Raw genomic sequence first — 14,025 nt, 5'->3', positions numbered from 1 at the left:
ATGGCAGATACCAAAACCAAAGGAGGCGGAGAGCAGACACTAACGGTGGGTAACATAGTTTTGTGTTATTAGATCCAGTACCTGTTGACATCTGGTACAATGATAAAATAGGCCTTCCACCTACAGATTTCCAGTTTAAAAGACATGTTGAAATTGAAAATTTACATGAAACATCATCTAAATCCAATCACACATTTAATCATGATTAATTCATTTCAAAGGATTACTTTATGTGTTGCCTGGACCGAAAATCCCTGTCTCTAAAATAATGATTTAACATCAATATTTACATTCACAATAAATGTGAAGATTGACATTAAATTATCAATTTAGAGTCAGAAATTTTTGGTTGATGTGTTACCCAACAAAAATTAACATAATATACAAATTAAATTTTCTTTTCTTTTTTTCTAACAAGTAATTTTTTTGTGCAACCAGAAAAAACAGTTTCATTTCATATATAGCATACGATTAATTAAAATCTTGTATGTTAAAATAAAATTGACAAATTCACATTCTTTTTGAAACTTTGAATTTTTTTCCTGTTGAATCAGACTTTTTCTTAGAGACTATGTCAGTTTGTCTGTTAGCTGAGTGAATCTGTTGAGTATACTTGTTGAATTTTTAAAAATGATTTGTATTACAATCAGATTGAGACTGAAATGAAATGGTACCAAGCTACAACTAACGTCAGAAAATTTGCTGTTGATGTTGTGAAAAAAGTCCCATTTTTGATAGAACTTTTCCTCTTGGACTCACTTAAATTTAGAGAACCCTCTACAGTTTTTAGTATATAGACACACCAAATGTTTTGGAAGTAGTGTTCTTGACTAGATAGCTCAAATCTTACATGTAATGTAGTGAATAAAAAATTCTAGGTTGTCATTGATTTAAGGTAAATGACTGAACCTGAAGCACTTGACAATCATATATAGCTGATTTGTCTCGAGGTTATTTGAGAAAGCCTGGTTGCTGTCAACTAGTTCTGAATGATGCAGCCAAATTGGATTTCACATCATTGTCACATTCTCATAACCATGCCATTTTCAAAATGGTAAAAAAATATATATATATATCCGATGTAGAATCTTTTGAACAATTCAATAACTGGCAAGATGAGCTAAAGTGTATTTAAGGTCAAAAGTTCAGTTACCAGTAAGTTCAACATAACAGTGCATTTGGTAGATGAAAAAAAAATTGAAAGCAAATATTTTCTGGCACACAAGATTAGCTCTTTCAGGAGTTGCAATACTTAAGTTATGGAAGCTCGTAGCAATATAAGCTGATAGCTTGCAGCCTGGCAGTTTTAGCATGAACTGGCATTCTATCGAATCTCAAGAGTATTGCAAGGGTTAGGGTGCCCACAGGAATAATGTTACTGGGTATATAGGGAAACTGAGCTTTCGTCTAATGAACAAAATCATGAATATTAAAGTCAAACCTTTAAACATACCTGAGGTATTGGAATAATACAATAAACAATTTCAGTTGGTCATTTCAGATAATTTTAGTTTGTGAAATTATAATGTAAGCAGTATAGTGTCATTTGGTAAAAAATAATTTTTAGAAATTGAAAGATAGAGTAGACATTTTATCCGAAAGGAAATAGAAACAAAAAGTCTGTGCTAGTGAAATTGAATATTCACATTGTGTTTCAAACATAGATAATACTTTGTATACCTAAAGTATCAATATTTAATATTTAAAAGGTACCTAAAGAGTTATGTATGTTAATGAGATTAGGTTTCATTAGGAATGTAGCTTCAGTTCTTTATCTGTTGTGTATCGATAGAAATTTGAATTTAAAGGTAAAACACAGGTAAATCAAAATGCTGTTCAGCTGGACTGTTCTGTTAAACTTACTGGTTGAAGAGAGTGGGACTTTTCAATAGATACCTGACCATTTGCTAACATAATTTGTGACACCAATAAAGAAGTTGTGATAATATTTTGCAAAAAGTATGCAATAGAAATTAATTGACCATCACCTAACCCCTTTACTTAGGAATTTGCTGGAGAAACTTTGTGAGAGAACTTTAGTAATGTCTTAGGACCAGGATTTCATATGCAATTGAATTGACAAGAAGTACATGTCTCTATATTAATGCTGACTGTAAGATATGAATCACTTGACACTTAGAGATTTCAGAATTTTTTCACTTTTTGACTGGGATGGAGAGTCATCTCAAAACATGACAAAGTAAAGACATTACTGAGGGTCTACTGTATTGATTATACTACACTATACTTATACTAGATTTTACTTGTGTTCCAGTATATTTTAAATTTTTCTCTTGTAGTGAGTTGCATTTTTAATGGGATTTATACTTGGATCATTGTGGCCATTAATCATTTAGCACAATGTAGACAAAAGTGCCAGAGGGAGAGATGACTTGTTTTTCAGCTGGCATATATTAAGCCCTGTATTAACCAGTATATTTTTCCCCTCGGTGTTTGGAACTATCCCAATTATGCTTCAATTTGATTTAAGATATAAGATGGAATAGCATCTTAAAAACAAGAAAATCTGTGTGACCAGTTTTGCTTGAAAATAAATGGTAGAAGTTTAAGTGTATTGGACATATATGTACAATCTCTGTGTGTGACTCTGCATGGTATATACTTAAATGTATGATCTATCTATCCATCTACTATGCCACATTGTTCAGATCATGTCTGAAATATTGATTTAAATATCTTAAGTGGAATGACAGATTCTTTAGAAATGGCCTTATCAAGTGGTATGTGTATAAGTTTAGTATACAAAGATGGGTATTGGATGATAAGGTTAGCATTAATGTATGTATGGAAAAGCAGTCTGTAATTGAGACAGGTAACATAACTATGTCCAATATCACCTGTCTAGGTTTTCGAGGGGAGATAATTAGTGCAATGTGAATTATAACCCCGTCTTAGTAAGGCTTCATGATAACTTTGCCAGTATGTTCATCTGTAAGTGTGTCTTTTTATAAATCTCACGATGAACTCCTCAACAGGTTACTTCATTAATGTAAAGTTCTATACCTGATTAAGTATGGTTGCTCAATGGTCATAATGGTCAAGGTAAATTAATGAAGCTTACAGTTGATCACCTGAAATAAAAAGTTTGTGTACAAGATATCTCCTCCACCAATCATATCCACACCATAGTATTACACCATGATGTTCTACACGTTTACATTTTGACACAGATAAAAGGGCCCATGGCTTTTCTACTTCTAGAATAAAAGACTGTTGTACAAGATATATCTCATGAACTCTTTTAAACATATTAACAGTAAACCTTAGGTCAGTTAGAACAAAATTAATTGAATTTTGTTCAACCAGTTCAAATTATATGAAATCATGCTTGTGAAAATAAATTACAGTTAGAACTATAAGGGTCAACATAGCCCAAAATCATGACAGTGTCTAAAAGCATCCTAGCAGAGCAGGAACTGCTGGTCCGTAGTTAAAAATGAAATGATCAGGTGGAAGGGGTTACTAGTGTATTTACTTTGAATTGTGAAATTCAAGGTAAATTTTCAGCAGGATTTGGGGCAGAATATGGAACCAATTCCCTAACCAATAAGGGGCTATTACAAAAACTATATTTTCCCCAATCCCAACTATAAATTCCCAAAGGAATGGCAGTTGAACAAAATGTTAAAAAGTTTAGATGGTATCAAATTCCATGCACAGTTTGTTGACAGCCAGTTCTTGGCTTAGATGATTTGGGATTTGTTTCAAGAATGTACAGTCTCCTAGGTAGGAAAATAAACCTATGGAGATTGATTAAAAAATTAGAACGTTTCTGTGTTTCAGTATAATATTTCCCTCATTAGAGATTTCGATGTATTTTTTTCCCAAAAAATCTGAAGCCAATATGGACTGGATTGTTTAAATAGTTGAAAAAGTCCAGACAAAAACATTTGCATGTGACATAACTTATATATACTGATATAACTAACCACAGAACTGCAGGTCAGTACCACATTTCTTCATTAAATGAGAGAATCTGTTTACAAGGAAACTTGCACTGTATGGTTATTTTGATTCAAATCAAACTTTTCATTTTCCCCACTATTTGCCATAAAATACATAAATGTACACATTTTACATAAAAATGTTTACATGATGGTTTGTCTCAACTTTTCTAGTTTAATGCTTTGCAGGTTGCTCTCCGAATCCGCCCTTTAAATGAAGATGAGACTATGATGGGGGCTAGTACTATTGCCCACAAAGTTCAAAAGAAGGTAAGTTAGACACGATTTTCTGCATCAAGTCTTCCAAGGTGAATGTGCCAAACGAAATGAAGTTTATTGAAATAGCAGTATGTCTTCATGCCTATATGCATTTGTATATTACTTTTTTCCCTACATGAAACGATAAAATCTTCAGCCTTTTTTAATGACCGGAGATGCTGTCACACATGACCCTCTATGGCCTATAGTGAAGGAGATATAGATAATGATTATCAGACTTGTACGTCACATCACCTTGTTTCATAGGTTTTTCCATTAGATTCTCTTATTTATTTATTCACCTCTGACAGATGAAGAGTTTATCACAAATAATATAAATTGTAACTCACATTCTATCCAAGGTAGCAAAATGTTTATCACTCATAACTTTGTAGGTGAATATTAAAAGAAGCAAATTCAAATGTTAAGAGGAGGGGTATTACTTAGCTTAATATGATTGGTTGTATCTAACTATAATACTGTAAATGTTATTTGTCTGTTGTTATAAGATTTATGCTTTTTACAGTTTTCTAACCACAAATTTTAGTAAAAATCTAGTCCAATATACATTGTGGATAACTCATTTACTCTGTCAATTAAGTTTATGCTTCATCATTTTACTGATTCTGGGAGTGATGTAAGAACATTTAAAATTTACCAATTTAATTAAAAACTATAATTGTAAAGGTATGATTTTTACTACCTTGTGGAGGTGGGAATTCTAACGAAGTATCTTTATTTTGTTAAAATTAACTGGACGATGTGGAACCATATAGCCTGTCTTGTTATTCTTATACTTCATAACATCAATAGGGTGAAAAATTGATCCTGTGAAATATTCAAATTTACTTAAACTATAACAGTTTAGTCCAGCAAATGATAAAAATACATTAACAGCTTGAAAACTATTTGTAATGCACATGAGATGTGTGTAATGCTACATGTTATACATCTTTTGATACTATTGTTAGCCTCATGCTAAACTGAGGCCTTAAGGGGGCATGTCCATGAGGGTCAAATCTTTCGGCTTGCCATTGAACAATTTTCTTTTATGTTCCAGTTTTGATGATGTGAACATACAGTATGGTGTATAAGATACACCAGTTTGTCAGGAATTAAATTTCTAGTTATAACAAAATAGCAATGTCAGAACTGTGATTGTTCAGGCCCATAGATGCTTCAGAATAGTTCCAATTTAATTGTTATTTTTCCTATAAGCAACCCCGAGGCACATTGATCCTTCCTTGTTCACGTATATAATGTACAGGTGCAATCCTACTTTCAAATACAAGGGTTCTTACCTTTTTTACCTTGTTTCCAAGCATATTGTCAGTATGGTATTTATCCTGAAGTAAGTCCCCTCCCCTAGTGGTAAAGTTTAGTAATAAAAGTTTGGAAGGGTTTATTTGTTAACTACTTTCAGCTTAATTTTTGAATTGATAATTATGCATAAATGAAGAAGAGTGCTTATTTATGGACGGGATGAGCTTATTTGTAAATACATACAGTATCTATATCTGTGCTATATATAGCTATCATTACATTGTACCTAAATAATATACCTTTACTGTAAGAATTGAGTTTAAGGAATAGCTTGATCCTTGTATATTTAGGTTACTGGGCTTGTATTAGTTTTGTTATGTCAGAATAAGGCCATGGTGATCACTTTGTCAGCATTTTTTCAGTGGAATGCTTGTAACTGGGACATACCAATATTGAACTCTTGTAGACAAAGCATGTTTACTCTAATTGTTAAATGGGCTATTACATGTACATATCTGCCATGTGAAAAGATTCAGTCAGGCTGAAAATTTGTTATTGTGAAGTAAAAAAGTCTGTGGAAGTAACCATGAAGTAAAGTTACATGATGAGATAGATACTATACATCCGGGTCAGAATATATGGATAGTGTCTATCGGCTAAATCATGTACGATTGATATTAGTAGAACATTTATGCATGATGCATAGTTTCTTTGTAAACATCTGACCAACTACTGAAAGAACTTTGAAATCTTGAAATCTGTGTAGGCAATAATACTTTAAATAAAAACTAGTATATCAATTTAAGAAAGTACCTTTTTCTGTGGCCAGATTGTTAGCTCAACTTTTTTTAGGGTTTATAAAAAAGAAAAGCTGACAGGGTGGTGATGGTGCAAGAGATATCCACAGATACCTTTGTTCAATCCTCTGTAATGCCCAATGATGACCTGTTCTTGAATACATGACTCAAAAGTTGATACAAAATGTCTTGAGTTAAAGCCCTTCCAATGTGTTAGTCTCATCATGGGACTGAGCAAGGGATAGAACCTTGAAACAAAGTCATGGCACAGATCAGTATTATAAACAGTGTAAGGGGTAATGGTGGTATGTTTCCTGGCCTAGAATTGACACAAAAGTATCGTTTACACATGTGGCCTTGCATGGGTTATACCCAACGTATATCATAATCCCTAGCATAACTTGGTACTAGACACCAAAGTTGAATACCTGTAACACATAGCCTGTGCATAATCCTGTCTAATCCATTGGTATATAAAAATCAGAGAGTCACAGGCGTCACCTGTTGGAACAAAGTCACAATTTTACAGAACCATGCATACTTTGGCACTCCATGTGCCGAGTATAATTACAGTTTATGATGTAGATCTTTTGCTTGTATATTTGCAGATGTTAAAATTATTTTTTCTGTCATAGATTTGAAAGAATTGCAGAGTTCAAGAATAATTTATTAGAATGTTATTATAATGTAATAATTTTTGTATATGGTTTACTATCTTTGCTGAGTTTTATACAATAAAAATACCAAATCTTGAATACATTCATCAAAATATTGTTAGCTTTATCAGAATCATCCTTGTTCGCTTCAATTGAGATGTAAAGTTATGTAATCTATACAGAATTTGTGACTCAGCATTTAAGCCTGTGTAGTGCTGGAGATTTCAGTAGGATGTTTATGTGTGCATTAATATACATTGTACATTACTAGGCTTGATTTTGTAATTCCACTGCTATCAAGTGTTTAAAACTTGGATAAGTCTTACACCTCTCATATTGAAAAACCGTTGGGAATATGCAGGGTACTTTATCAGCATTAGTCACCATTTACATGTTAAGTGTTACATAGCAGCAGTAGATAGCAAAGCACTTTGGGACACTTTTGAAGAGGGAACCTCAATTATATTGCCTGTACTTTTTAATTTTTTTCTTGATAAGAAAGTAGAAAGATGTCATGTTAAGGGAGTTTTTATATTTGTTTAATACATTTGTCAAAACTAACTCTTGAAAGTGAGGTTATTGCTTAAAATCTCCAACAAGCATTGATAAATAGCAACGTTTTTTTAATGACACACCTTGAAGATCACATTGGTAACAGCATTGTTACTGCTATTTTGTGGTACATTAACATGATCATGATAACTGTCCTCATTAGTGAATCAACTAATTGGTATCAATTACCTGTAGGTTTGATCATCCCTTTATACTGTCTATACTTATTACCTGTAGGTTTGGTCATCCCTTTATACTGTCTATACTTATTACCTGTAGGTTTGATCATCCCTTTATACTGTCTATACTTATTACCTGTAGGTTTGATCATCCCTTTATACTGTCTATACTTATTACCTGTAGGTTTGATCATCCCTTTATACTGTCTATACTTATTACCTGTAGGTTTGATCATCCCTTTATACTGTCTATACTTATTACCTGTAGGTTTGATTATCCCTTTATACTGTCTATACTTATTACCTGTAGGTTTGATCATCCCTTTATACTGTCTATACTTATTACCTGTAGGTTTGATCATCCCTTTATACTGTCTATACTTATTACCTGTAGGTTTGATCATCCCTTTATACTGTCTATACTTATTACCTGTAGGTTTGGTCATCCCTTTATACTGTCTATACTTATTACCTGTAGGTTTGATCATCCCTTTATACTGTCTATACTTATTACCTGTAGGTTTGATCATCCCTTTATACTGTCTATACTTATTACCTGTAGGTTTGATCATCCCTTTATACTGTCTATACTTATTACCTGTAGGTTTGATCATCCCTTTATACTGTCTATACTTATTACCTGTAGGTTTGATCCTCTGTTTATACTGTCTATACTTGTTACCTGTATGTTTGATCATTCCTTTATACTGTCTATACTTATTACCTGTAGGTTTGATCATCCCTTTATACTGTCTATGCTTATTACCTGTATGTTTGATCATCCCTTTATACTGTCTATACTTATTACCTGTAGGTTTGATCATCCCTTTATACTGTCTATACTTATTACCTGTAGGTTTGATCATCCCTTTATACTGTCTATACTTATTACCTGTAGGTTTGATCATCTCTTTATACTGTCTATACTTATTACCTGTAGGTTTGATCCTCTGTTTATACTGTCTATACTTGTTACCTGTATGTTTGATCATTCCTTTATACTGTCTATACTTATTACCTGTAGGTTTGATCATCCCTTTATACTGTCTATACTTATTACCTGTAGGTTTGGTCATCCCTTTATACTGTCTATACTTATTACTTGTAGGTTTGATCATTCCTTTATATATGATACTGTCTATACTTATTACCTGTAGGTTTGGTCATCCCTTTATACTGTCTATACTTATTACCTGTAGGTTTGATCATCCCTTTATACTGTCTATACTTATTACCTGTATGTTTGATCATCCCTTTATTCTGTCTATACTTATTACCTGTAGGTTTGATCATCCCTTTATACTGTCTATACTTATTACCTGTAGGTTTGGTCATCCCTTTATACTGTCTATACTTATTACCTGTAGGTTTGATCATCCCTTTATACTGTCTATACTTATTACCTGTAGGTTTGATCATCCCTTTATATATGATACTGTCTATACTTATTACCTGTAGGTTTGGTCATCCCTTTATACTGTCTATACTTATTACCTGTAGGTTTGATCATCCTTTTATACTGTCTATACTTATTACCTGTAGGTTTGGTCATCCCTTTATACTGTCTATACTTATTACCTGTAGGTTTGATCATCCCTTTATACTGTCTATACTTATTACCTGTATGTTTGATCATCCCTTTATATATGATACTGTCTATACTTATTACCTGTAGGTTTGATCATCCCTTTATACTGTCTATACTTATTACCTGTAGGTTTGGTCATTCCTTTATACTGTCTATACTTATTACCTGTAGGTTTGATCATCCCTTTATACTGTCTATACTTATTACCTGTATGTTTGATCATCCCTTTATTCTGTCTATACTTATTACCTGTAGGTTTGATCATCCCTTTATACTGTCTATACTTATTACCTGTAGGTTTGGTCATCCCTTTATACTGTCTATACTTATTACCTGTAGGTTTGATCATCCTTTTATACTGTCTATACTTATTACCTGTAGGTTTGGTCATCCCTTTATACTGTCTATACTTATTACCTGTAGGTTTGATCATCCCTTTATACTGTCTATACTTATTACCTGTATGTTTGATCATCCCTTTATATATGATACTGTCTATACTTATTACCTGTAGGTTTGGTCATCCCTTTATACTGTCTATACCTATTACCTGTAAGTTTGATCATCCCTTTATACTGTCTATACTTATTACCTGTATGTTTGATCAACCCTTTATACTGTCTATACTTATTACCTGTATGTTTGATCATCCCTTTATACTGTCTATACTTATTACCTGTAGGTTTGGTCATCCCTTTATACTGTCTATACTTATTACCTGTAGGTTTGATCATCCCTTTATACTGTCTATACTTATTACCTGTAGGTTTGATCATTCCTTTATATATAATACTGTCTATACTTATTACAATGTGTAATTATGTCTTCTGTAAACTTCATATGATCCTTGTTGTGGGATCATGAAATATATTTTAGTAATGATGCAACCAGTACACGGGTGTCAATACTTGTAATTGATATACCTACTTGGTTTTAGGACAGCCTATTTGATCTTATCAAGGAATAATGTTTAGATAACTAAACCAAAACTCTAATTCTAGATTTGGATCAGTGGGCCAGTAACAGATTTATTTTGTAGACCAAGGAATGTTTCCTTCAACTCATACAAGTCTTAATTAGAAGTATTGACATTTTATGTATGAAAAGTAGTTATAAACATGTTGTTTTGGAACAGAAGTCTGTCATCCTCTTAATTAGACAATAGTAATTAGCCTGATAATAATCTAATCAGGTAATATACCCTGCCATGTTTAATGTCTAAACAGACTTAAGTACACTTAGTTCTCTGCTATTAGGAACATTCAGATTAAAATTTGCAATTACACAGGCATGTATATCAGCACTTTTAATTGGTTTTCTGATTCCCAAACTTTGAGTTATAAAAACGTTATTAAAAGAAAAAGAAAAAATGTCATTCATTTATATGGAAGGATGTTATGTTCTTACATAAGCCCAGGGGACCAATGCATATAAATTCTGATTTAAAGGCGAGGTAGGCTAACTATTGCAAGGCTTTTAGATAAATTTTGATATGGATGGGAATGGATTTTTTTTTTCTTTTTATAATTGTCAAATAACAGAGGAAATATAAGTTAGGAAAGCTTATATAAATTTCACTTCAATCCCCCAAATTTCGAATATAGAATTGTGTCATCTGCAATTTCCAATAAGTGTACATTTTTTGTATCCATTTTCACTGACCCTTGATTGTTTGCAGGCCTTCTCTGAAGCAGGTTATTTAGTCAATCGAGCTGGTCAGGCCATAATCAGGCTAGTTACCCGGGGTGGGGTTCGACCTACTACACGACCCTGGCTATTTTCAGCCATAAGGGTACATGATTTATAGCGATCGATTTGTGGATGGCTAGTTGAATAAGTACTATAGACTGTGTATTCTCTCTCATCTAGGGGTCAAAGATCATGCTCTATGTTTGCTTAACGGAGATAGATCACTGTATGGCATTGTGATAAGTAAAAGGTCAGATCTACCCTGGCCACTTCTTGTATCGCACCTTTTATGAATTTGATTGAAACTTGGACGTCAATGAAAACTCTTTATATAAAATATTGATGATATTCAAAGTCATGACACTTACTGTAGAGAACAACAGAGTTGATTATTCTATTTAACTAAGATCCTTCACGGGTATGATATCATCTTACTTTGATATCATTTTATTTAAACTTTGAATTGATGGATTGAAAAGAGAGAATAAGCTTTGAATAAAGAACCTTCAGCATAGATACGACATCTAAGGCCTTTTGTGAAGTTGCTAAAGCAGCTTTGGTTAAACACACATTTATCTATCTTTACTAAAGTGAATGATTCCTGATGCAAACAGTCATGATAAATGGGATATTACACATACATAGACACTTGGTAACATGAACATCAGTAAATCTATGATTTCATACCTGAACAAAAAGAATTTTGTAAAGGAATTTCATGATAGGTCATGCTTTTGTCTTGAACAAATAAACAGATTGCCAAATTAACATATTAACCAATCTTTGTCCACACTTGTGCTTCTGCTGAGAACCTGAGATACCTAGATAAATAATTCTTAATTATATCATAAGTAACAGTATACTTACTTTCCTATCCAGCATTTTAGCAATAAATCTGTAAATATATATATAATGGTTTTTTGAACATAGTCGTGTAATATGTTTATATATGAACATATTTCTAACTCTGTGAAATACCTCTCTACTTGACACAATCTGACACACAGACCCTGTCCATTGTTGACAAAGAATGTTAGAGGCATTGTACCAAATAAAATATACTTAAGCTTGTGTATATTGAAACCTCAGAAAACCATTAGTGATCAATACACAGGTATTGATTTTTCTGGTATTGATTTTCTATTGTATCTGATTTACTATGTATGTATTTCAGTCCACAAGAAAGTCAGGCACTGAAAGCTAGATTTACTGACGAGAATGTGCTTTGTCTCAAAATAAAACATTTTCTATACAGACCATTAATTATTTACACATTTTGTAACATGACTTTATGGAGTTACATGGACTTTCAATTACCAGATTACAAAGACTAACTACCTGGTCAGGTCATATATTTTTCAAGGCTACATATATATCATACCTCCTGGAGTCATCGCACACAATGCTCATTAATACTTTTTAGTTGCCTGCTTAATTGCGTTTTCGATGGAATTGGTTTGCTTTTCCTACAGTTTGGTTTTCCATGTCTGAATAAACCATTGTTTCAAAATATACAAAAACATTATAAGACCTTCAAAAGAACTTCCCTAGCAATGAAGAATGCATGTGCACCTCTGTGCATCTGTATTTTTCAGGGCCTTTTATCTTGATCATAGGTGTTTTCTTGTTGTAGGACTAAAATTAACAATTAATAAGTTTTACTTATCCAAAGCTACATATTAATGAAGACAGTGAATGTAAGTTTTTTAAGCTTTGAGTCTCCGTAGTTTTTGATTGGAGTAACATCATGCCCTCAAAGATTCCATTTTGTTCAGAGTGTAATTTACTATTATTAAAATATTATTAACATCATTAGCTAGAATGTGCAACAGTATTATTTGGACAAAACTCATAAAAATATTGTTTTAACCTGCCTGGAACATTATTTTGTTAAAAAAGAAAATTCATTTCTTTTTAAATGTTGTTACTTTGCTTTCCTTGTAAACTTTCTTCTGTGTTCACAGAATGAACAAATATTTTCACTCAAACAAACCTTATGGAATGGTTTTACCTGAGCATCTAATAAATCAATATCAGAGCACAGAGCTGTGGGAGCTGGTTTATGTCCAAATCCTCCGATGTTCCATTGATTGAGTCTGATAATTATCATCAAATAATTTAATGGTGGGGGCTATAGCTCACTGCTGTCAGCAATAAATTAAACAACTTATCTGTGCCTGGGAAGCTAAAAAAAAACAATGTATATAGTAAACCAGGCTTTGATATGCTAGGTGAAACAAATGTAACATCAAACCCATTTCATCTAGAACAAATTAATCATTAAACATTCAGTCTTTGTTCTTTTGTACTTTTCAAAACTGTTGCTCTTGTGATGTAACAAACAATAATTTTTTCCTTGTGTGGTACATCAAAGGTTCAGATGTAAAGATACCTACTACTTCATTCTCAGAGTGATCAATAAGCATTCTCTCAATCTTACTCTGTATAGCAATGTTAGGTTAACTCTGCATGTTGTCAAATTGCAAATTCAGTTATATTTTTGAATGTGCACAAGAATACCAATATATTTCTTCACTCTGGCAGAACAGGCCTGGTTCTGTGAAATATTTTTCTTTTTCTTTTTAAGAACATTTTTGAAAATATCAATGTTTCAAGATTGAAGTTTTATTTAAAGTTAGCATAGCCTGGAACAACTAAGCACTAGCTACATAGAAAATAAGACAGATATGTAGCTATAATAACCTGTAGTCACACAGAAAACAACAGGATCCTAGTATAGCAAAATAATTACTTCAGAAAAGTCTATATAAATTGGAACTTGTCACTAGTTCAAAAATTTTCATAGAAAAAAATGTTTACACTTAAGTAATTAATGACACTTTCTAATACATTGTATTAAACATTCAAGTAAAAAACAAGATGACTGAAAATATAACACAACCTCCAGAATACTTTACTTACTGTCATTGTCTGTCAAATTTTATTGAAGTGAAATTGAAAATTAAAGTTAATAATACAACACATTTATATAGGTAAGTATTACCATATGTAAAGTGAGAATGAATTTGAAGATGGAAAAATAAACAAAAATTTAAAACCTTGCAAATGAAGGAGCAT

General features: G+C 32.3%; 1 protein-coding gene across 1 annotated transcript in view; it reads left to right on the top strand.

Annotated features, from left to right (window-relative positions):
- The window catches only part of LOC132547742 (kinesin-like protein KIF19), a 37,534-nt gene continuing 23,509 nt past the window's right edge, over positions 1 to 14,025 (top strand). Inside the window, exons 1-2 of the mRNA XM_060211543.1 lie at positions 1 to 45; positions 4,155 to 4,235. Of these exons, the coding sequence (XP_060067526.1) occupies positions 1 to 45; positions 4,155 to 4,235 (126 nt within the window). The remainder of the gene's footprint in view (positions 46 to 4,154; positions 4,236 to 14,025) is intronic.

Source organism: Ylistrum balloti, unplaced genomic scaffold, assembly GCF_031769215.1.
Source record: "Ylistrum balloti isolate Yb309-2 unplaced genomic scaffold, AGI_CSIRO_Ybal_v1 Utg369972, whole genome shotgun sequence".
Classification (NCBI taxonomy): Eukaryota; Metazoa; Mollusca; class Bivalvia; order Pectinida; family Pectinidae; genus Ylistrum; species Ylistrum balloti.
The sequence above is the reverse complement of the archived record's forward strand: the minus strand, read 5'-3'. Positions and strand labels throughout refer to the sequence as shown.